The following is a 25,494-nucleotide window of genomic DNA, read 5'->3' as shown; positions in this document are numbered from 1 at the left end:
TTTTTATGTTCTACTTAAAACTATTGGTTGAACTCTGTAATTAATACACAATTACTCTTAGGTGTTTAATTAATGCTATAACTAGTACTCAAATAGTATTTTACACTTTGTGTTTCTGTGTGGGTGCAAACTGTTGAAATCTTTACTTAATATATGCTAAATTGATCTTCTGTATATAAAGATAATTGAAAATTAGTCTTGACATGAATGGAAGGGGAGAGGGGAGTGTTGTGGGTGGGAGGGAAGTTATGGGGGGGAAGCTATTGTAATCCATAAGCTGTACTTTGGAAATTTATGTTCATTAAATAAAAGAAAAAAATATTAGAGAAAACACATATTAAAGCCGTAGAAGTATTGATGCCCAAATATTAAAAAATGAAATAATAAACTGTTCCTCAACAGCCAAGACAAAGGATGTTTAAGTAATTGCTTCTCATAGTGTCAATTTCACTTCTTGAGGTCACCTTTTAGGTGTTCTGTTATCACAAATCAGGGAGTTCATATATTTGTCCCTTTGACACTGGATTATTTCACTAAGTATGATGTTTTCCAGGTTTATCCATTTTGTTGCAAATGATCAGATTTCATTTTTTTCTTAACCACTGTGTAGTATTCCATAGAGTACATTTCCCATATTTCTTTATCCAGTCTTCTGTTGATGGGCATTTAGGTTGATTCCAAGTTTTAGCTATTGTGAATTGAGCTGCAATAAACTTGGGGTTACAGATGACTCTTTCATTTGCTGATTTCATTTCCCTTGGGTAAATTCCCAGGAGTGGGTTGGCTGGTTCCTATGGTAGGACTATATTAAGATTTTTGAGGTATCTCCAAATTTTCTTCCATAGTGATTTTACCAGTTTGCATTCCCACCAACAATGGATTATAGTACCTTTTTCCCCACATCCTTGCCAGCATTTGTTGTTGGTTGATTTCTTATGAAAGCCATTCTAACCTGGGTGAGGTGAAACCTCGCTGTGGTTTGATTTGCATTTCCCTGACGGCTAGTGATCCTGAACATTTTTTCATGTGTCTGTTGGCCATTTGGATTTCCTCTTTTGAAAAATGTCTGTTTAAGTCCTTTGCCCATTTCTTGACTGTGTTGTTTGTTTTGCTGTTGTTGGGTTCTTTGTTCAATTTATATACTCTGGTTATCAATCCTTTATCAGTTGCATGATTTGTAAATAATTTTTCCCAATGTCTCGGTTGCATCTTTACTTTCCTGACTGTTCCTTTTGCTGTACAGAAGCTTCTCAATCTGATGTAGTCCCATTTGTTAGAATTGGTTTTTATTGCCTGTTTTGGGGGTCTTTTCCAGGAACTCTTTGCCTGTGCCAATGTCTTGCAGGGTTTCCCCAAAGATCTAGTTATTTGATGGTATTGTGTCAGATTAATGCCTTTAATCCATTTTGAATGGATTTTTGTATAAGATGCAAGGTAGGGGTCCTGCTTCATACTTCTGTATGTGGAAATCTAGTTTTTCTAGCACCATTTGTTGAAGAGATTGTCCTTGCTCCAGGGAGTGGTGTCAGCTCCTTGGTTGAATATAAGTTGGTTGTAGATGCTTGGATTGATTTCTGGTGTTTCTATTCTGTTCCATTTGTCTATCCTTCTATTTTTGTACCAGTGCCAGGCTGTTTTGAATATAACTGCATTGGAGTACGTCTTGGGATCTGGTATTGTGATGCCTCTGACTTTTTGTTGTACAAGATTGCTTTAGCTATACAAGATCTCTTGTGTTTCCAAATGAATTTCAGCATCATCTTTTTTAGATCTGAGAAGAATGCCTTTGGTATTTTGATTGGTATTGGGAATTTGTAAATTATTTCCAGAAGAATAGACATTTTTATGATATTGATTCCTCCAAACTATGAACATGGGAGTTTTTTCCAATTTTTGTGTTTTCATGTCTTCTTCTATTTCTTCTATTTATTCTCATTGTAGAGATATTTGACGTCCTTGGTTAAATTTATTCCAAGGTATTTAATTTTTTTGTAGCTATTGTGGTGGCATTGTCCCTGTATACAAGGGTTGTTGTTTTTTGTGTGTTGATTTTATATCCATTATTTTACCAAACTTTTCTATGAGTTCCCCCTGTGACTCTAATGTCCTGTTGCTGTACTGCCATCTTGGCCAAGAACTCTTATTTCAATATTTTTTATTTGTTCTCTAATTTGTATTATTTCTTTCCTCCTACTAATTTTAGGTTCAGTTTGTTTCTGTTTTTCTAGCTCCTTGAGATGCATTATGATATCCTTTATTTGATGCCTTTCTTATTTCTTGATGTATACAATCATTGCTATAAACTTTCTGCTTACCACTGCATTTGGGGGCAGGCATTGCAATATAGCTGGTAAAGACTGCATGTGATACTGGCATCCATGTATGGATGCTAGCTCAAGTCATCTACTTCCTATTAATGGCATGCGAAAAATCAACAGAAGGTGGCCCAAGTGTTTGGGTGACTGCCATCCACATGGGAAGCCTGGATGAATCCTCCGGCTCCTGGATTCTAGCTATGTCCTTGCCGGGAATAACTGTTGTGGCCATCTTGGAAGTGAACCAGCAGAAGGAGGATCTCTATCTCTTTTGATCATTCCTACTCTTTCTCCCATTCTGTCTCTCCTTCTTTCTCTGTAACTCTTTCAAATAAATACAAAAAATCTTAAAAAGCACTGCTGTGGCTGTGTCCCATAATATTTTATGTGTTGTCATCTTTATTTGTCTTAGGAATTTTTTTATTTCCCTTTTGAATTTTTCAGTGATCTACTGTTCATTCAGTAGCATGATGTTCAGTCTCCATGTGTTTATATATTTTCTAGGAGATGGAAAACATTAAACTGGAATATTTATGGAAAAATGATAGGACTGAGTCATTACTTATCAATAATAACAACAATCCCCTGGTAATATGACCCCTGATATCTTCCCATGATCGAAATCAGTGTGCCTTTTCCTATTATCATAGCATGGATATTAAATCTATTATTTCTTTGCTTTGTTCTCAAATATTCAGCTTACAATCTCATGTATGGTGTTTTCTAGGAAAGTTCTGTTGGAAGTAAAACTTTTTTTCTATCAACTTAGAACTTAACTTCTTATGTTGGAGAGGGGCCTGCAAATTAATTGATAATGGACAGATGAACAGGAGAGTAGTTCATTTAGCATAAAAGCAGAATCACTGCACAAGAAGTAGCTTACAGAACAGAGAATAGTAAGGGTTTATATATAAGCCTAGAGTTTTAGTGCTTCAGTGGAAAACTATGAAAAAGTTCTACTGGGATTCTTTATGTTGTTGCTTATGGGCAGTACAGTTCCTGTATGGAAGCTGTCCAGGAGGAAATCAATAACTGTTGAATTTCACCTCTCAATGCTAAGGCTCATCTTTTCTCTAAGGTGAGTCAATGGCCAATGTATTCTTAGGACACTCTGCTTAAGTTTGGGTAATGTTTCTTTCTGTAGCTGCTTTTCCCAAAAATATTGATTTATTGAAAGGTAGAATTACAAAGAAAGGGAGAAAGAGAGAGGAGGAGAGGGAGAAAGGGAGAGAGAGAGAGAGAGAAATAGAGAAAGAGAGAGATCTCTAACCACTGGTTCATTCCCCAAATGCCTACAACAGCTGAGGCTAGACCAGGACAAAGATAGACATCAGGAACTCCATCCAGGACTCCACTATGAATGACATGAACCCAAATAATTGGGTCATCATCTGCTGTTCTCCAGGTGTATTAAAAGAAGCTGGATTGAACCTGAGCCAGGCACTAAGATAAGGGATGTGGGCATCTTAAGGGGCAACTTAACATGCTGCAGCCCACCACTGCAGCTGCTTTTATCCACATGTTTTCCATTTAAAGTAATTTTCACACCACTTTGGTGAGGTGTTGGTCCCTTCAGTTTCTTTTCTGACATTTTCTTGGTTTTTGTATTAACTGCCCCCTTAATGTGTTCTGTTGACCTCTCAACACAGGGCCTCCTGTTATTGTGGCCAGTAATATTGACAAATGTTTCTTTATACTTCCTTCAATTACCACTGACCATCCTTTCTGGATGCCGTGAAAGCTAAATCAGTGCTTCCTTCTCATGAGCAATGGATCTTTATGGGAAAGCACTGAGTCAAAGAGAGCTACACATTATTGAACACTGCAATGCACATTGAAATTAACTGCTTAGTTGTTAATGTTAAAATCTGTAACCTTGTAACGAACATTTTGGTATGTGTACAACATCTTCGCCTCATGTTCGAGTGTGGTTTGAGGCCTGGCTACTCTGCTTCCAGTCCAGCTCCTTAATGTTCCTGGGAGATAGCAAATGGTGGCTCAAGTACTTGAGTTCCTGCCAACTGGATGGGAGGCCCAGATGGAGTTCCTGCCTCCTGGCTTCAGCCTGGCCCAACCTTGGCTGTTGCAGTCATTTGAGGAGTGAACCAGCAGATAGAAGATATTTTTCTCCCTTTCTACCTCTCCTTTTCTTTTTCACTTATTTATTTATTTATTTATTTTTGACAGGCAGAGTGGACAGTGAGAGAGAGAGACAGAGAGAAAGGTCTTCCTTTTGCCATTGGTTCACCCTCCAATGGCCAGCGCACTGCGGCCGGCGCACTGCGCTGATCCGATGGCAGGAGCCAGGTACTTCTCCTGGTCTCCCATGGGGTGCAGGGCTCAAGTACTTGGGCCATCCTCCACTGCACTCCCTGGCCACAGCAGAGAGCTGGCCTGGAAGAGGGGCAACCAGGACAGAATCCGGCGCCCTGACCGGGACTAGAACCCAGTGTGCCGGTGCCGCAAGGCGGAGGATTAGCCTATTGAGCCACGGCGCCGGCTCTCCCTCTCCTTTTCTGTCTCTGTGTGAGTGTGTGTGTGTGTGTGTGTGTGTGTATGTACATGCACATGTGATTCGGCCTTTCAAATAAATGAATCTTTAATAATGTGTAGTCTTAATAGTAATCTAAAAATTAGAGTGCTTTGACAAAAAGAAATCTCTGAGGGATGTAGGTATCAAATATGTGATCTTCTGGAACCTGAAAAGTAGAAAATGCTATTTGGTTCATTTGGTGTCATATTTTTTCATTTTTATGGGCTATTGTAGACATATTACCCACCACATTTATCTATAGAATAAACCATTTCTGATCACAATGCAACCTGGTATTGCAATTCATATGGCTTTCATCTGAGTATTTATACTGTACTAAAGGAAATTTAAGAATAGATATACCCTAAGAAATATTTGAAGACATGTCTTAGTCTGTTCTTGGTTATATAATAGAATATATGAAATAAGATAACTTACAAAGGACAGAAATTTATTCTGGAGGCTGGGTGTTCCAAATTCAAGGTGCTATTATTTGACATCCAGTGAAATCTGCTCCATGCTATAATGGTGCTCCTTGCTGTATTCTCACATGACAGAAGGGATACACACCTCCTTCATATCTCTTTCAAGAGGATGCTAATCCCAGTCATGAGGTTACCCTCATGACTTTAAAATGCCTTCTAAATGCCTTACCTCTTGATATGGTCACATTGATTAATTTTGGAGGGGCATATGCAGACTATAGCAGGACTCAAAAGTTTTATTCTAAAACTACTATTTATTTAATGCAAAATTGAGAAAAACAGAGTTCCTTTAGGAACAGCTATCTCTGTGCTTATATTAAAATGTGTGTTTTATGATTATACCATTTAATTTTCACTTCTATAAGATTTCTAAAGTAGATTAATAACTTTGAAGAATATATTTGTTTTGTAAATTAATAGCATTTATATAATTTCAACATTCCAAAATAAAACATTTAGGATGCTTGGACCTGTACTTGGGCAGAATACCTGAGGGGTCTTCTCTAACATATATTCCAATGGAAACATGCAGAAAATTATTTGAGCTGTACCCAGAAAGCATTATTAATTGGTTATGCAAGTCAACAGTGAAGTAGCCTCATGACTAAAAATCCCAGCTTCCAGAACAATGAATAATTACAAGCTCTATAGAGTATGCATTCAAGACTTGCCCCAAGTGGTGGAGTTGGAAGCATACCAGGGGATTCCAATTCAATCCCATCGAGGTGGCATGTACCAATGCCATCTCACTGTTCCAGGTGATCAGTTTCAGTTCACAGTTGGTCATGGTGAAGGGACTGGGAGTCAAAGGGAGCACATAGACAAGTCTAGTACCTGCTAACGCTAACTGATGGAGTAAATAAAGGGGAGAGTGATCCAACATGGGAAGTGAGAATCTCAGCAGACTCATAGAATGACAGATGTCCTAAATAGCACTCTGGCCTCAGAATCAGCCCTAAAGGCATTCAGAGCTGGCTGAAAAGCTCATGAGAGTATTTCAGGCATGGAAAGCCAAGACACTCTGGAAAAGATCTCTGCGAGTGAGATCCCAGTGGAAAGAACAGGCCATCAAAGAAGGAGGTACCTTTCTCTGAAGGGAGGAGAGAACCTCCACTTTGACTATGAGCTTGTCTAAACAAGATAAGAATCGGAGAACTCAGAGGGCTTCCATAGCCTTGGAAACTCATGACTGGAGCATAGGGAGATTACTGATGCCATAGACAGGAGTGTCAATTGGTAAAGTCAACAACAGGAGTCACTGTGCACTTACTCCTCATGTAGGATCTCTATCCTTAATGTGCTGTACATTGAGATTTAATGCTATAACGAGTACTCAAACAATATATTTCACTTTGTGTTTCTATGGGGGTGCAAACTGTTGAAATCCTTACTTAATGCATACTAAACTGATCCTCTGTAAAAAAAAAAAAAAAAAAAAAATTATCAATTCCCAACTTGACTCTCACTGGGATTAAACATGACAATAGGTCTGCTCTGATTTCATCATCATTTTAAAAAATCATCTATTATTTTTCACTTTATGTTTCTGTGTGGGAGCAAACTGTTGAAATCCATACTTAATGTATACTAAGCTGATCTTCTGTATATTAAGATAATCAAAAATGAATCTTGATGTGAATGGAAGGGGAGAGGGAGTGGGAAAGGGGAGGGTTGTGGGTGGGAGGGACGGTATGGGGGGAAAGCCATTGTAATCCATAAGTCGTACTTTGGAAATTTATATGCATTAAATAAAAGTTTAAAAAAAAAAAAAGAAATTCATACATATCCGTTAAGTTTTGGGATTTGGGGGGTGTTCTGGAAAGAGTTATGCATATGCAAAAGGGGGCAGAGGCACATACCCACTAAGTTATCACGTATGTTACATGTGTTTCATGTTCAGTTGGGGGTGTAGATTCACCATTATAATGGGAATGGTGACTTTCTGTGTCAGAAAGTTGAAGACAAAACTGTTATTTATGCACATAATTTGTAACCTGGCCTCAGCAGGCTTGAGCTTTCCATCTTTGCCAAGCGGAGTTTATCATGGGAATGTGTTCTCATCCAGTCAATAGTGACAGGTGTCTACCTGCAAAAACATCAGATTTGAAGAGGGTGGGTATGTTAGACCACACGGTAATTAATTTTCAGCAAAAAACATGCGGTGACAAAAAGTAAAAATACGCTTAAACCTAAGGGATAAGCAAGAATGCGTGGACAATAAACTCAAAGAATTGAGGAAGGGTGCAGTTGACATGCCCTTGGGATACCACCATCCCATATTGGGGTAACTGAATTTGATCCCAACTCCACTTTTCAGATTCTAGCTCCTTGATAATGCACTCTTGGAGGGAGCTTGTGTTGACTCAAGTATTTTGCCACCCATGTGGGAGACCCAGATTGAGTTCTAGCTCCCGACTTCAGCCTGGCTCAACCCTGGTTGTTGCAGGGAAGTAAACTGGGAAGTAAATCAGTGAATGGAGGATCTCTCTGTTTCTGTCTCTCTTTTTCTCTACACCTTTAAAATAAATGAAAAGTATTTTAATTTTTAAAAAATGGTGAGAATGTTTTACATTAAATATTTAGCAATGGCCTATATTATTTAAAAGAGAATAACATGGTTTAATAATCATAATGGTAAAGTTCAGCTGGAAGAGAAACATAGATCAATTCTAAAGAGCACATTATGAGTTGAGAAATGGATATTATGTCCCTAAGATAGAACCGGAATATTTTACATCATCTGCGTTGTCAAATCTGCTAGATAAATGATGTTCTCTATTTCATAGGAGCAGAAAGCTGCTCTACAGCTGTGTCTTTGTAGGGATTCTTCAAAGCACTGTGACAGTTTAGGTAGGATTATTTAAAGAGGAAAATAGCCCACTGAATTACATTATCCAGTAGAAAACACCTGGCTTACAGACAAAGGATGACTTTACATGATAGCGGTATGTGCGGGCAGGGCATGGATAAAGCTTGCCGGGGACCCAGCCTCCTGAAGACCCTCACAGTCTTATTCAATTTAATCATTCTTTTAAAAACTAGTTCATGACTAAGAAATGATATGTTATGGTATATTACAAAGATTTTCCAGCATCTTACTTGGCTAATCATCAATTGAGTCACAGACCAAAAAACTGTGATATCATTAAGAGAGGCTGTGAAATTTTATTTATTTACTTATGGAGGGAAGCTTTCTAAAAAGCAGGGCCACTTTTCATTTTGTAGGATGGTTAAAGCATAGTCCTACTTTAAAGAGGATCCAAATTTCTATTAACTTCCTAATTAGATTTTATATCCTGCAATCTAATTCCGTGAGCAAATACTGCTCCTAGACGTCTCAGAAAACACCCCACTCATTGCGATGATTTATGTCATGGGAATGAGTGAGCTCTTTTTCATGCTTACTTTTCCTTTCCGACATTTGTGAAAGAAGATTGCAGCTGTGTTGCAGCTATTTTAAACAGTTTTGAAGGAGCGCAAGATAACATTTTTCTTAACTCTAATACATATGTTTATAACTGCGCTTTAATCTACATCAACTCTTTCTAATGACAGGCCACTTTACTTTGGGTTTATTTGGATAACACTTTCTAAATACATTTCACTACCCCAGGCTAGTAGGCTGACAAAATGAGCTAGCAGACTCTGTGTGTGATATTTTAACGGGAGGGAGATGCCAGAAGCATTGCAGGAAGAAACGTATTCTTAAAGATTATTACCATGGTGTCTACCAGAGTGAGGAGTAGATAGCATAATATTCTGAGATATAAATTCTCTGAGGCAGAACATAGAATTTTACTACCTAAATGTAAGAAGATGTATTGTGCTATCAGCAAAGGCCATGGAGCCCTGTGTGATTAAAATAAAAAAGGATCCAACTATCTGCCTTTAACTACCATTTAATGATAAGGATTTTTGTCTTTAGCATTTATATTGGAAGTCAAGAAAGAGGCAAGCTGCAGGCTATCTAATAATAATATGAATAATAATAACTAACAATTACCCTTCTCTTCCTCCTTGGTTCTGAGCAGTCTATGAAAGTCTCTTCCTTCATCTTAGTTTATATGGTAATGGAAATATTAGTTTAAAAATTATGTTGTACACTACCTGCTGATGAAGGGAGTTTAACCATTAGGTGTACATTAGGAAGGAAGATTCAGCAAGGGGATACTATGATTCCATCTATTTTACATGGAGTCTCGTGTATTTTTCATGGCAACCCTTGCAGGCACATATTGTTACCCATTTACTTTTGTAGTCCTGCAATCTCTTTTTATTTTTTATTTTTTATTTGACAGAGTGGACAGTGAGACAGAGAGACAGAGAGAAAGGTCTTCCTTTTGCCGTTGGTTCACCCTCCAATGGCCGCCACGGCCGGTGCGCTACGGCCGGTGCGCTGCGGCCGGCACATCGCGCTGATCCGAAGGCAGGAGCCAGGTACTTATCCTGGTCTCCCATGGGGTGCAGGGCCCAAGGACTTGGGCCATCCTCCACTGCACTCCCAGGCCACAGCAGAGAGCTGGCCTGGAAGAGGGGCAACCGGGAATCCTGAAATCTTCTAATAAGTCACAGCGGTAGTGACCCGGAGCTGTCAAATACTAGATTATAAAAGCTGACTATTAAATATTCAGAATTTTAGAAATATGTTTTATGTTTGTTTAATTTACTTGAAAGGCAAAGAGACAAATGGAGAGAGACTCTTCTATCTACTGGATCAAACACTAAATGCTGCGATGACCAGCATTTGGCAGGCCAAAGCCAACAGCCTGAAATTGCACTTGGGTCTCTCATGTGGGTGGCAGAAACACAAGTACTTGAGCCATCACCTGCTGTCTCAAAGGGTGTGCAATTGCAGGAAGCAGGATCAGAAGCAGAGTATCAGGACTCAACCAGGCCCTACGATATGTGTGTGATGTGGCCATCCTAAGCAGCTATGCTACTTAACTGCTACATGAAATGCCCAAAATATGCAAAATTTTTGTTGCTAGTATGAAACCAGCCATGGCGGCAATATTTATACTATGAAAATCAACGAAGTATAAAGCACTGGGATCTAATTCTTCAGTTTCACTACTGCTCTCAGAGCAGCTTTATTAGCTCATCATTGCCATCTTACTGAATTTTATTGCATGGATTCAAGTCCAGGTTTGCACTGTGCAAAAATCACCTGTTTGTTCCTTTCTTTCAAGTTTACTAAATTTTGAATTAGGAACAATCTAATTCAAAGCTTCATAAAATACAAGTATGTAACATTGCTGAAGGCACTTTCCCTTGGTCCTCTGTTTAATTTCTTCCTTATCTTTAAAGTGTATCTTCTTCATTTCATGGGAACTTCATGAAACTTGACATACTTGTACATGTTTTGTTTCTCCATTCTGATTATGGGAATATTTGCTACAACAGTAAAGCTGGAATAGGTAGATGGAATTGTTGGAAAGTAGGTCAAGGTATAGTGTTGACTTTGATTATAACTATATCTTATTATTTCCCTAAAGTATCATCCTATTACCACTGTTATATACCACTATTCAGATTACAGATTGTGGCTCTATTTATAATTTTAATTTATAATCCTTTAAATCTCTAGCCCCCAAATGTAGCATCAATGTTTTAGAAAATAATTACTGTTGCTAAAAATATCTAAGTCCAAAAACTTCATGGAAACAAAAAAGGTAATTTGTATTATTGGGTTTTTGAGAAATGAGAAGCTTTATGTGGCTGGCCATCATGGTGGCAGGTGTAAAACTGAAATCTGTCTTCCTAACTGGAGGCTAGAATAAAGATTTATGGGGTTAGGAAAGAAGTAAAGACTTGGGGTCCATGGCAGGACTACATGTATGGATCAGTGTGAGAAACAGTCCAGTCAGTGGGTGGTATATTCTATCAAATACTGTCTGGATCTTCTGTTTCTGCTCATTCTCCAATTTTCATGTCCATGGAAGAAGAGCAACTTTGGTTCTGGGTGTCATTTATAGGTCATATTTCTCCTTTCTGCCATATGCAGCTTGGGTGGTCAGCCTTAGTATAGTTGAGACTGATTTAGGCCAGCCTGATGATGAAGCCTGTAAAAATAATTTTAAGACGTAGGGATTCAGTAATCTCACTTTTATAGCTAGAACCTATAGAACAAGGTAGGAAGGTTTTGAGGTAGCAAAGGGAAACACCAAAGGGGGCTTTTAAGTTTCAGGGTATTGAGGGGAGTCTTGGGGCAACATTGTGGCACAGTGGGGTTTAGCTGGCACATGAGACAATGACATCCCTTATCAGAGTGCAGATTCAAGATTATGATCCAGCTCCATGCTAATACTCCAGGGAAGGCAGCCAAAAGGATCCTGCCACCCCTGTGGGAGACCAAGAAGGAGTTCCAGGATCCTGGCATTGACCTGGCCTACACCTAGCTCTTTCAGCCTTTTGGGCAGTGAACTAGAGGATAGAAGGTTTCTCTCTTCTGCATTTCAAATCAATACATAAACCTTTAAAAAAATAGAGGAGGAGACCTGATTAATGGGGTTATCACACCTTCTTATTACTATGTCCTGAAATTATCAAAATAAAGGAGAAACTGGTAACATCATGAAAATAAAATACAGCAAACTAATGAAATAATATATGGACAATCTCACTCATCCACCATATAAAAGGAAATTAAGGCCTTGTTATAAAGGACAAGTTAAAAAAAGTTTCCAAATATGACTTTCTTTGTTTTTTTTTGTTTGTTTGTTTGTTTTGCTTTTTGACAGGCAGAGTGACAGTGAGAGAGAGAGACAGAGAGAAAGGTCTTCCTCTGCCTTTGGTTCACCCTCCAATGGCCGCTGCGGCCAGCACACTGTGGCCAGGGCACCGTGCTGATCCGAAGCCAGGAGCCAGCTGCTTCTCCTGGTCTCCCATGGGGTGCAGGGCCCAAGCACTTGGGCCATCCTCCACTGCACTCCCAGGCCATAGCAGAGAGCTGGCCTGGAAGAGGGGCAACCGGGACAGAATCCGGAGCCCCGACCAGGACTAGAACCCAGGGTGCCGGCGCCACAGGTGGAGGATTAGCCTATTGAGCCGCGGCGCCAGCCGACTTTCTTTGTTTTTAAAAAATATGCTTTTATGTGGTTATCCAAACATTAAAATTGCCCTCATATTTGTGGAATTATCTTGTTGCTAAAGCTGATACTTGAGAAATTGCACACACACACACACACACACATACTGTCTGTCAACAGAAATAAACAGAATCTGTAAAAAGTTTAATACATGGTTTACTCAGAGGAGAATATAGGCAACCTAGGCCCAGGGGACACAAGCCCAAAGACTCACTGAATCTTGGGATATGTTCTGAAATTATCATATTCTATTCAGAATTTATATGCTACACAGTGAATATACATTGGTTTGACCCTAGAAAATTGGCTTTCGGTAAGCTGAGGATGAAGGAGAGTTTCTCACTGGTTGCAGGTTGTTATCATTAGAACATGATTGGCTAGAAGTACGTTCAGAGGCAGAGATGGTATTATTTCTGAAAGGGCCTACTGAAGAGAAAACTACTGATTAACTTTAAGGAGGTCATTTCTGGGAATAGATAAAGTATGGATAAGACCAAGGGGTTACTCAAGGTTGCTTCAGGGCGCTAAGACAAAACAGATCCTGTGTGCACATCACCCAAGTCAGATTAATCTGGTGGATAAGACAAATACCCCTGTCCACCAATGCTCGACAGGTCTCAGAAATTTCCTCTTGAATGCTTTGTCTATTTTTAGGGGCAGTTTGTTCTCTGTAAAAAAATTAAGAATTGTTTATGTCTGTTCTCAATTTCAGGGGGGCGTATGGTCATGATGTAGGGAAACGACCTTGGATTACAGGAGATGAGTGTATAGTAGGTCTTATGGAGGACATTGTAGGTAAGTAAAAAATATGGTAAATTTTTCCCAAACAATGTCAAGATATTATCGTTTACTTAGAAGTATAGGTTATAAAGTCAGAATGTTATTGAAAGATATCTCAGATTTCTACTTTATCTTATAACAGTAAAGATTAAGTAAATCCTTTTTTAAGATTTATTTTATTTATTTGAAAGACAGCGTTAGAGAGAGAATCTTCCATCTGCTGTTTCAGTCCCATATGATCACAAGGGGCAGAGCTGGGCTGATCTGAAACTTGGAACCAGGAGCTTCTTCCAGGTCTCCCATGTGGGTGCAGGGGCTCAAGGGCTTGGGCCATCTTATTCTGCTTTCCTAGGCCATAGCAGAGAGCTGGATCAGAAGTAGAGCAGCTGGGACTCAAATCTGCACCCATATGGGATGCCAGCACTGCAGGCTAGGGCTTTAACACTCTGTGACACAGTGCCGGCCCCAAGTATATCTTTAACTAAGATTTGTTCTTTCAAAGGATGCTATAATGAACACAATCAGTCATTTGATATGAAAACATTATTATATTTTCCTATGAACACAAAAACTAATGTTAAACTGCCTATGAAGAGCATGTGTACTATATCTACTTATAATTTAACAAATTTCATAAAAGTTGACTTAAATGAACTTCCTGTAATATGTGATTAAATGAACCCTAGTTTTCAATAAAGTAAAAAATGCTAAGCATATTTTGGTCATTTTGATTTAATCATTGCTGACCTATTTAAATTCATTTTTAAAAAAAAAAGCTTTATTAGCAAATACTTCACACACTAAACATTTCCAGTGTAAAGTGTACAATCAGTTGTACAGATATGTGCAATCGTCAGCAAATTCATTTTGTAACATTTTATTCATTCAGAAAAGAGCCCCATACTCTTTTTTGTTTTGTTTTGTTTTCTGTATTTTGATTTATTTTAACAGATTCAATATGATTTGTAGATACAAGTCTAAGAACATAATGATATTCTTGCTTCCCCACCCTCCCACCTTGTTTCCTTCTACCTTTCTTTCTTTTGTTTAGTTTTGAGATAATGTATTTGAAATTTACATTAGAGTAAAAAGGCTGAAAACTTCACTAAAAAATTTAACAAATAAAAAGAAAAAGACCCTAGCTTAATGGGAATATAGACAACTGCTGTAAACAATAATTGAATGTATAAATGACTATTATACTTTTTTTTGTCAATTAGTCATTCATAATTTCTTTCAATGAAATATAACCAATGATACATGTAAAATTTCCTGTGTCATGATAATAACTAAGTTCGTTTAGACATTAAGCATTTCTCCTCAACAGTTTATGCACAGAATTATTTTTATACAGATTGAAATCCAAATAATTATACATTAAGATTTTTGTACTCAGTATCAGGGAAAACATAAAATATTTATCATTTTGAGACTGTATTATTTTATTTTATTAAGTATAATACTTTCCAGTTGCATCCATTTTGTTGTTAAAGAAAGGATTTCATTCTTTTTTTACAGCTTTGTAATATTCAATAGTGTATATACACCACAATTTTTTTTACATCCAGTCATCAAGTGATGGGCATCTGGGTTGGTTATATATCTTAGCTATTGTGAATCGAGCTGCAATAAACAAGGGGGTACAGTTAACTCTTTCATATACTGATTTTGTTCCCTTTGTGTAAATTCCCAGGAGTGGGATGGCTTGGTCAAATGGAAGATTTATTGTCATCTCTCTGAGGAAGCTTCATACTGTCTTCCACAATAGCTGTATTAGCTTGCATTCCAATCAACAGTAGACTAGGGACCTTTTTCTCCCCCATCCTTGGTAGCATTTGTTGTTTTCTGATTTCGGTATCAGAGCCATTCAAACTGGGATGAGATGAAACCTCATTGTGGTTTTGATTTGCTTTTCTCTGATAGTTCATGATCCTGAACATTTTTTCATGTGTCTTTTAGCCATTTGATTAAAAAAAAAAATCCTGTTCAGTTACTATGCACATTTCTTCACCAGATTGTTTTGTTGTGATTGAGTTTCTTGAACTCTTTATAGATTCTGGATATTAATCCTTTTTCAATTGCATAGCTTGCAAATAATATTTTCCCATTCTGCAGGTTACCACTTCACTTTGCTGTGTAGAAGCCTCTCAGCTTATTACCCCTTTTGTCTGTTTTGGCTTTTATTCCCAGTTCTTTTTGAGTCTTTTCCAAGAAGTCCTTGCCTATGCCAATGTCTTACAGTTTCCCCAATGTTCTCACCTAGAAATTTGATAGTATCAGGTTATAGATTTGGCTCCTTGATCCATTTTGAGTTGATTTTTGCCTAAGGTGTAAAGTTGGGGTCTTGTTTCATACATCTGCATATGGAGATCCAATTTGCACAACACTATTTGTTGAAGAGATTGCCCTTACTCCAGGGCTTGATTATAGCTCCTTTGTCAACATTAACAAATTGATTAACTAATTATCAAAGATTAATAATACAACCAACTGTTATAGATGCATAGATTGATTTCTCGGGTTCCTATTCTGTTCCATTTGTCTCCATATCTACTTTTGTGCCAGTACCAGGATGATTTGATTGTATCTGCCCTGTATTATGTCTTGAGATCTGGTATTTTGATGATTCTAGCTGTGTTTTTGTTGTTTAAGATTGCTTTAGCTATTGGAGTCTCTTCTGTTTCCATATGAATTTTAGTATATTTTTTTTAGATCCAAGAAGAATGTTTTTGATATTTTGATTGGAATTACATTAAATCTATACATTGCTTTGAGTGATATGGACATTTTGATTATATTAATTCTTCAAGTCAATGAACTTGGTATATTTTTCCATTTTTTGTGTTTTATTTCTTTATTTAATGTTTTTATTTCAATATAGAGATCTTTTACCTCCTTGGTTAAATTTATTCCAAGGTATTTAAATTTTTTGTGGCTATTGTGAATGGGACTGATCATACAAGTTATTTCTGAGCCGTGGCATTGTGTATGTATACAAAGGCTGTTGATTTTTATGTTAATTTTATATATTTTATATTTTGGAACTTTACTGAGCTATGCTATGATTTTCAACAGTATCTTAGTGGAGTGTTTGATTTACCTATATATATAATCATATCGTCTGCAAACAGGGATCATTTGACTTCTTCCTTTCCAATTTATATCCCTTTGATGTCTTATCCTTGTCCAATGGCTCTGGCTAAGTCTTCAAGACTATATTAAATAGCAATGGTGAAAGTGGGCATCTTTGTCCACTTCCAGATCTTAGTGGAAATGCTTCCAACTTTTCTCCATTTAACATGACACTTGCTGTGGTTTTGTTGTATATTGCCTTCATTGTTGAGGAATGTTCCTTCTCTATAGAATTTGCTTAAGTTTTTTTTTTTTTTATCAGGAAAGGATTTTGTATTTTATCAAATGCTTTCTTGCATCTATTGAAATAATCATATGCTTTTTATTCTTTAATCTGTTAATGTGATTTATTAAATTTATTGATTTGTGTATGTTGAACCATCCCTGAATACCAGGGATAAATTCTACTTGATCTGGTTGAATGAACTTTCTGATTTGTTGTTGGATTGATTAGCTAATATGTATGTTGAGAATTTTTTTACCTATGTTTATCAGTGATACAAGGCTATAGTCCTCTTTCTCTATTGTATATTTTTCTGGTTTTGGTATGAAGGTGATTCTGGCCTCAGAAGATTTTGGGAGGATTCCTCCCTTCAATTATTTTGAATAGTTTGAGAAGAATTGGAATTATTTCTTCTATAAAAATCTGGTAAAATTCAACTTTTAAGCCTTCTGGTCCTGGGCATTTCTTTGTTAAGAGTGTCTTTATTACAGATTGAATGTATGTATTTGTTATTGGTCTGTTTAGGTCTTCTATGTCTTCATGTTTCAATTTTGGAAGATCTTATGTTTCCAGGTATCCATCCAATTCTTAAGTTTTCCAATTCGTTGGCATATGGCTGTTTGTAGTAATTTCTGATGATTCCTTTTATTTCTGTGGTATTGATTATTACATTTCCTTTTTCATATCTGATTTTATTAATTTGTGTCGTCTTCTTCTTTTTTTGGCTAGTTGGACCCATAGTTTATCAATTTTGCTTATTTTTACCAAAAACCAGCTCTTCACTGATCTTTTGTACTGGTTTTTTTTTTTTTTTTGGTTTTCAATTTTGTTTATTTTCTAATTTTAATGATTCTTTCTTCTTACTAATTTAGGGTTTCATTTGCTGCTTCTAGGTCCTTGAGATGCATTGATAGCTCATTTAACTGATGCTTTTTCAGTTTCTTGATGTAGGCACTAATTGCTATAAACTTCCCTCTTCTTCCCTCTTAACACTGTTTTTGATGTATCCAATAAGTTTTGATATGTTGTATCGTCATTTTCATTCATTTCTTGGAATTTTTTGATTTCTCGTTTGACCTACTGTTCATTCAGAAGTATGTTGTTCAGTCACCAAATGTTTGCCTGTTTTCTAGACATTATTAGGTTGTTCCTTTTCAGCTTAATTCCATTGTGTTCAGAAAAGATATATGGTATGATTTCAATGTTTTTGAATTTGCTGAGACTTGCTTTATGGCCTAGCATATGGTTTTTCCGAGAGAAAGTTCCATGCACTTAAAAAAGATTATGTGCTCTTCAACAGTGGGATGAAAATCCTTTAGATTTCAGTCCATTTGGGTCCATAGTATTGATGAGCTCTGTTGTTTCTTTGCTGATACTCTGTCCATTGACGAAAGAGGGGTGTTGAAGTCTCCCATTACTATCTATCTATATTTAGAGTGAACGTTGCTGTAAATAACACAGCTGGTCTGTCTTTGGTCTATTTTCAGTTTCCTAAAGTCATTACACACACACACACACACACACGTGTGTGCGCACACGCGCACACACACAATTGGTATTAATCAGAATAGTTTTAGATGGTATATATATATTAATATTTTTAAAAAGTTATTTATTGAATTGAATATCCAACATTGCCTGAAATCTTATGTGAATTCAGGATATGAAGCAAAATAATTATATCTCAGAAATGTTAGTAGTGTTTTCTGGAAATACTTGAAGGACTTAGGGAATCAGCTGTTTTCAAAGTGCTGTTTCTCTTTTTTAAGGTTTACTTATTTGAAAGGCATATATATATATATATGTATACACACACACACACACAGAGAGAGAGAGAGAGAGAGAGAGAGAGAGAGAGATAGGCATACAAACAGGCACACCAACCAACCTTCTATTCACTCTCCAAATGACCACAACGGTCTGGTTAGGCCTGTCCTAATGCAGGTCTCAGGAGCTTCATCCTGATCTCCCACATGAGTGGCAGGGGCCCCAAGTATTTGGGTCAATGGAAGATTTCCAAACATGTTAGCAAGGAGCTGTATCAGAAGCAGCATAGCCAGGACATGAACTGGCACACATAGGGTTGCCGGTGTCACAGACAGGAGTCCGCCTTCACTATGCCACAATGCAAGCCCTCTTCAAAGTGCTATTTCAATCCCCACTCCCTTATAACCAACTATAAAAAAAATCTTTCTTATTTTAGATAGCAATTCCTAACTAGTAGTCAGAAGACAAAGTCAACTTTTGCTGGGAGTGAGGGAGAGTGGAATTAGAATGAGAAAAGTGGGACCTAAACCTCAGAAAGAATAATGGCAATTGGCATATCATGAAAATCCAAGTAACATATTGTTTATGTAAAAAGTAAGCCTCTGCTGTATGTCAGAAATTTTACTGAGTATGAAATAACAAATAATATTCACTGTCCACAGTTTTCCCAATGAAGAAACATACAAAGAAAGATATAAAATTAATGTATATGTGACAAACTGAAATATAAAAAAGTAAGGTTAATTATTTTGATATGTGCTACCAAAGAGGTATAATTTTCCAGCTAATGGAACATTAAATATCTCACTGCACTCTTTGTTAAAAAATTAATGTATGGAGTACAGGATGCTATTTCAATACATGCCTACAATGTATAATGATAATATAGGGATAACTGTTATATCCATCATCACAAACTTACGCCATTTCTGTGTTGAGAAAATATCCTGTAGAACTTTAATGGAATTTGAAAAAGAAAAACCCAAAGGACAAAATAGAATGTCAAAGGAGATGGTAACAACTACATCTTGGGATCCGACTAGCAGGTGGGAAAGTGGCAATGAGCTTTCTCAGAAAAGAAAGTAAAGTGATGCTTATTGAAATAAGTCAGTCTGAAAAAGGCAAATATTATATGTTTTCTCTAATATGTGGCAGTTAATTTAGAATACAAAAATGAATAGAAATGAAACATCATTTTGGGATATGATTGTCATTTTCAGTTATTGTTTATGCTTCTGTGGAACTGTGGTCTTCCAATTTTTTAGTTGCTGAATATCATGATTAGTGGCAAATTAAGCCTGCAAATATAGAATAGGTTAAAACTGTCTGCAGAAACTGATGAAGAGAGGGGAGGGAGGCAGTGAGGGGGAGCAGAGGAGAGAGGGAAGTGTGGCTGTTTTCTTGGAACTGTACCTATGGAATGCATAAAATCTGTTCTTTATATTAATAAAAATTTTTAAGTAAAGTAAATACCAATTTCTCAAGGGAAAACAATGAAAAGCTCTTTGCTTTACCTTGCAAGTCCTTCAAACGGCTGGAAAGTACTTTAAAAAAAGTACTGGAAGTGGAAGTTGGAGGGAAGAGGAACACAGGAATAAAAACAGGGAGGTTTGTTGAAAGTCTATTAAAATATAGTTAGAATGCCAGATCCACCTGTCCACTCCTTGTTGCCAGGGGAAATCCTCCCACAGCTTCCACTCAGGAGAGGACTGGACAGTTAGTCTGCTGTGGTGAGAAAAGAAAGGGTCCCAGGTCACAGCAGGTACATTACATTGGTCAGCATAGGTGAACATAAAATAGGTACTGCAGACTGGTTAGTTATGCAACAGAAATTTTCTCAGGGCTTGGGAGACAAGAAGTCCATGATCAAGCAGTTGTCAGAGTTGTGCTTTGGTGAGGGGTCCCTTCCTGGCTTACAAAAGGACTATATCCTCACCTGGTCATTATTTTATGCATGTGAGTAGATAAATATATTTCTGGGTTTCTCTTCTCTTCAATATTATCATATTTAGGTCCCACCCTTAAGTCCTCTTATAACCTTAATCACCCAATCTCTAAACGTACTGATTTGAGAATAAGGGCTTTAATGTTTGTTTTTGTTTGTTTTGTTTTGTTTTTAAAGATTTTATTTTTTTTATTTATTTGAAAGAGTAACAGAGAGAGGTAGAGACAGAGAAAGAGGTCTTCCATCTGCTGGTTCACTCCCCAGATGGCCGCAACTCTTGGAGCTGTGCCGATCTGAAGCAAGGAGCTTCTTCCAGGTCTCCCATATGGATGCAGGGACCCGGGCCATCTTCTACTGCTTTCCCAGGCCATAGCAGAGAGCTGGATCAGAAGAGGAGCAGCCGGGATTAGAACCGGCACCCATATGGGATGCCGATACTTCAGGCCAGGGCGTTCACCCACTGCGCCACAGAGCCAGCCCCAGGCTTTAATGTTTGAATTTGAGGAAACTGGGATGGTTTTAGCTCAGGGGTTCCTTCATCTGCTGAATTTGAGGAAATATAACCCAGTTCATAACATACAGCTTAATGAAAAAAAGCTGGTTAAGTAAATACAAAAAGTTATTCATTTGTGTTCTGATATAGTTGCTAGCACCCATGTAGCATAGTGAACCAGTGTTTGCCACATCTGGGCAACATGTAGCCCCTGACATGAAGGGGTTTTCCAGCACAGGCGCCCAAAGGGATCACCCTACAGCAGATGCTACCACATGCACATAGAACGATGCACTCATGTTTAACACCCCACAAATCACAAAATTTTCAAGGCAATTCATTTTTAGTTTATGTTCCATATGAACATGTTAACTTATTCAAAAATATTTTCAAAAAACCATAGAAAATTAATAGGCACAAGGCAACTCTGCTTCCTATTGCTGTTTGATTAATAACCACTTTCTACATAGGTTTTGTCGCTCCCCCTCTTCGTGGAGGAACGACACAAGACCCTGCGCTGTTCTTTTGTCTGCTCGGCCCTTCCCGGGTTTGCTGCTGGTTCTTCCCGGATTGGCTGCTGATCCTTCCACCTCCATGGAAGGGCGGCTCCCCCTGCCACTTTCCCCACTTCCGCGGGGGAGCGGCACACCACCAGCCGGCTCTCTCGGGGGCTGCTCAGATGTTATTCGGATGTTCCCCTTAGATGTTCCTGGTGCATGTTGTCTCTCTCCTCCTTTATAGTCCTCTTCCACCAATCCCAACTCTGCTACCCACACGCGGAGTACGCTGCTCTCCTCCAATTAGGAGCAGGATCAGCTCCTGCAGGTTATTGGTCAAACTGGAGGCAGCTGTGTAGAAGTTGTTTACTCCTCTCCCAGCGCCATATTGTGGGAGAGCAGATGCATAGAATAAGTCTTAATTCCAGTAACTTAGTCTAGTCTGATTTGCTCCCCACAATGTTTATCTGTTTTATGTAGGTTTATTATTTATTCAGAATATTAACTTCTAGTTGAAGATTAGTTAAAGTATAAACCAAAAAGTCTCACTTCTCTGACACACAGAGAAGTGAATGTGACACTTCTCAAAAATAAACAAAAATTCTCCATCGCCCAGAAATGTAGCCATTATGGGCACATTGGCACACTCAGATTTCTTGAAGTGCAGTATTCTGGAATCACCACATGAAGACAGGCTGAGTGTATAGGACCTGAAAGAAGGAGTTTTACAAAAAGTCCCAGGGCAAAGGTGCAAACCTCTAGATACTTGATCCTGAAATCTAGATCCAGAATGCTTTTAGCCAGTCCAGGTAAAACCTGAACTGATTGTCTCCCACCACACCAGCAGGTTCTTAGGATCATAAAGCACTTCATGCGCTGTCAAAATTATCAAAAGAAGTGTATATTCTGAAGGAAGAAATTTCCACTTGAATCATCCTGAATTTGCATTTATAGATAGGTTAGTTATTCAATAAAGCCTTCATTTACATTCATTTTTTGGAAGCCAGATTATTCTTTCAAATGACTAAGAGGTAATTTTTTACATTAATTTAAACAAAAATACCTGAAAAAATCCTGAATTAATTTGACCAGAAAATTTATGTTTTCCTAAGATGTGGATTTTTGTGTGTGTTTATTAGGTTTGCTTTCAGAACACAAACTGTGTTGTAACCCTTTTTATTTTGTGCTTAATATTTATCATCCTCTAAAGATAAGTAAGGATATATAGTTCAGAAAAGTGGTACGGTGAGATTATTTAGTGAGATTTATTTATGAAGCCAATAAATTGAAAAATTATTTCCTTTGACCATTTCAAAGTTTACAGCTTTGTTGGAACTTTTTGAAGATCCAAGTGTTTTGTTGTACAATAAATACATGAAAGTTATATAAAAATCACTGAAATTTTAAACCAGCCACCTCTCATTGCTAGTAAGGAAAAAATGTTATGGATTATAAATATTTAGTCTTGTTTGGAAAAGTAACAGAACTGAAGGCATTTTATTTTTCTTTTAGATTTGGAGGAACAATGTCAACCCTGGCTTGAGGGGCTATTGTCTGCTTTTAAAAGTCAATAAAAAAGTAACATAATGCATATTCTGGTATGTTTTCCAACACCAGTGACCAACTGTCAGATACCAAAGCTGGTGTCCAACAATCTAAGTCAATTCTGACACTTCTTGAAATTATTGTGCACCCACAGGTTAAGGGCTTGTCTCCTCTAATCTGCCCCACTTTCAATGCCAGGGATAAGTCCCAAATACTACCATTACTTCTGAACAACCAGCTATATACTCAGGGTTTTCTACAGTTCTCTATTCAGGTTATGTAATAGTGCAGAAAATTCAGGTATACACTTCATCTACATTTACAAATTTATTATGAAGTATCCAAGTCAGAAACAGCCAATGGAAGATATGCACAGGGCATAGCCATGGAGGATGGGTGGCAAATATGGACCTTCCATGCCAACCCTAAGTGTGATGCCTTTTCGGCACTTAGATCTTTATATTCACCAACCGAGGACCTCTAAATCTCCGGTCAAGAATTTTTCACGAAGCTCAGTCTGCAGCCTTTCTTTCAGCATAGAAGGTTGGTGTGTAAGCTGAAATTTGAGCTCTCTTTCATTTGGTCTTTCTCTTGACCATCTCCATCCCAAGACTATCTACCATAAATCATCACATTAGTATAACTAGGTGTTATCTGGTGGGACTTATTGTGAACAGCGAAGACACTATTCTCATTCTCAGAATATCCGTGGAATTTAGGGTTCTGTGCCAGGAACTGGAATCAGAGACCAAATATTTCCTGTTATGACACATGTAAGGGATAGACTTCATTGAGTATTTCTATATTCCATATGTTACAATAATTTAATTAGAGATATTTGGTCCTAAAATACAATAAAGGATATAAAATATTATTTCTTAAAGTGGACAAAGTCTGTTTTGTGCACAAAAATACTTAAAAATAGGACATGAAGACATCAAAAAGTGGAAAGTGGAGTTAAAGTTTATTTGGAAGCAAAAAATGTTCAAACCCATGCATACAAGAGCTCTCCAAAAATGTTTATGGAAAATACATATTATGAATATCTAAATATGGATTTAAATACTTTTCTTCCAACAGAATAAACTTGTCATTTTGTTCTTTTATTTATATATATTTTTACTTACATAAGGTGAACAAATTCATGTATTTCATATAACAGATTTTGGAGCATAGTGATACTTCCTACCCTAACTTCCCTCTCGCCCATTCTTCCACCCTTCTCCTTCCTTTCTTATTCATTGTTTTAATTTTTACAATAATATACTTTCAGTTTATTTTATAATCTGAAGATTAACCCTCGACTAAGTATTCAAAAAATAGAAAGCAGGAAAAAAATACTCTTCCTCAATAGCACAGACAAGCTTTGTAAATAATAATCAATTCTCAATACGTCAGTTTGGCCAATATGCATTACATTTTTTTTACTCCATTAGTTACTACAGATCAGGGAAAACCTATGGTATTTGCCTTTGAGGGGACTGGCTTATTTCGCTAAATTATATGGTTTCTAGTTACATCCATTTTGTGGAGAAAGACAGGATTTCATTCTTTTTTATGGCCGAGTAGTATTCCACAATGGACATATACGTTTTCTTTATCCAGTCATTGAATGATTGGCAACTGGGTTGATTTCATTTAAATTTATTTAATTTGCTAAGAATATATGTCTTCATGACTTAATTTTGGTAGATTCTATGTGTCCAGGAATCTATCCATTTCTTCTAGACTTTGAAATATTTGACATACAGTTGTTTGTAGTAATTCCTGATGATTCTTTTTATTTCTGTGGCATCCATTGTTATATCTCCTTTTCCAACGGTGATTTGACTGATTTGGATCTTCTTTTTTTTCTTTTCTTTTTTTTTAGTAGTTCAGCCAATGGTGTATTGTTTTTATTTATTTTTTCCAAATCCAGTTATTCACTTCATTGATACTTTGTATTTTTTTGTTTTAATTTTGTTTACTCACTAATTTTAATTATTTCTTTCTTTCTATTGGTGGTTGTTCATCTATGTCCTTGATATGCATTGTTAGATCTTTTAGTTAATATTTTTCCAATTTCTTGATCTGAGCATGAATTGCTATAAACTTTTCTTTTAATACTGCTTTTGCTGTATCTCATAAGTTTTGACAGGTTGTATTGTCATCTTCATTTATTTCCATAAATTTTTTTATTTCCCTTTGACTTTTCATTTAGGAGTGTGTTGTTCAGTCTCCATGTGTCTGCATGTTTTCTAGATACTCTCAGATTGTTAATATCCAGCTTCATTCTTTGTGATCAGAAAAGATACATAACATGATTTTAATCTTTTTTGAATTTGCTGAGAATTGCTTTATGACCTAGCATTTGGTCTAACCTAGACAAAGTTCCATGCACTGATGAAAAGGATATGTTCTGTAGGTATCAGTTAGGTCCCTTTGGTCCATTGTGTAGATTATTTTTGTTGCTTCATTGCTGATTTTCTGTGTAGTTGATTTTTCCATTGTTGAGAGTGTTTTGATGAAATCCCCCATTAGTATTGTATTGGAGACTATGTCCCCCTTTATGCCCATTAACAATTGTTTTAAGTAGACAGGTTCCATGGCATTGAGTGCATATACATTTATATAGTCACATTTTCCTGTTGCATTCATCCTTTAATCAATACATAGTGCCCTTTTTGTATCTCTTAACAGTTTTTGTGTTAA

At 37.1% G+C, this 25,494-nt stretch overlaps 1 protein-coding gene across 7 annotated transcripts in view; it reads left to right on the top strand.

The window, feature by feature from the left end:
* Positions 1-25,494, top strand: part of KYNU (kynureninase) — a 228,983-nt gene that overhangs the window by 73,483 nt on the left and 130,006 nt on the right. For 6 of the 7 annotated variants that reach the window (XM_070071543.1, XM_051849583.2, XM_070071542.1 and 3 more), the window contains one exon: positions 13,134-13,216. The exons of the other annotated variant lie outside the window; for it this stretch is intronic. In XM_070071543.1, coding sequence (XP_069927644.1) covers positions 13,134-13,216 — 83 coding nt within the window. The remainder of the gene's footprint in view (positions 1-13,133; positions 13,217-25,494) is intronic. 7 annotated transcript variants of the gene reach the window in all.

The sequence above is a fragment of the Oryctolagus cuniculus genome, chromosome 3, assembly GCF_964237555.1.
Source record: "Oryctolagus cuniculus chromosome 3, mOryCun1.1, whole genome shotgun sequence".
Classification (NCBI taxonomy): domain Eukaryota; kingdom Metazoa; phylum Chordata; class Mammalia; order Lagomorpha; family Leporidae; genus Oryctolagus; species Oryctolagus cuniculus.
The sequence above is the reverse complement of the archived record's forward strand: the minus strand, read 5'-3'. Positions and strand labels throughout refer to the sequence as shown.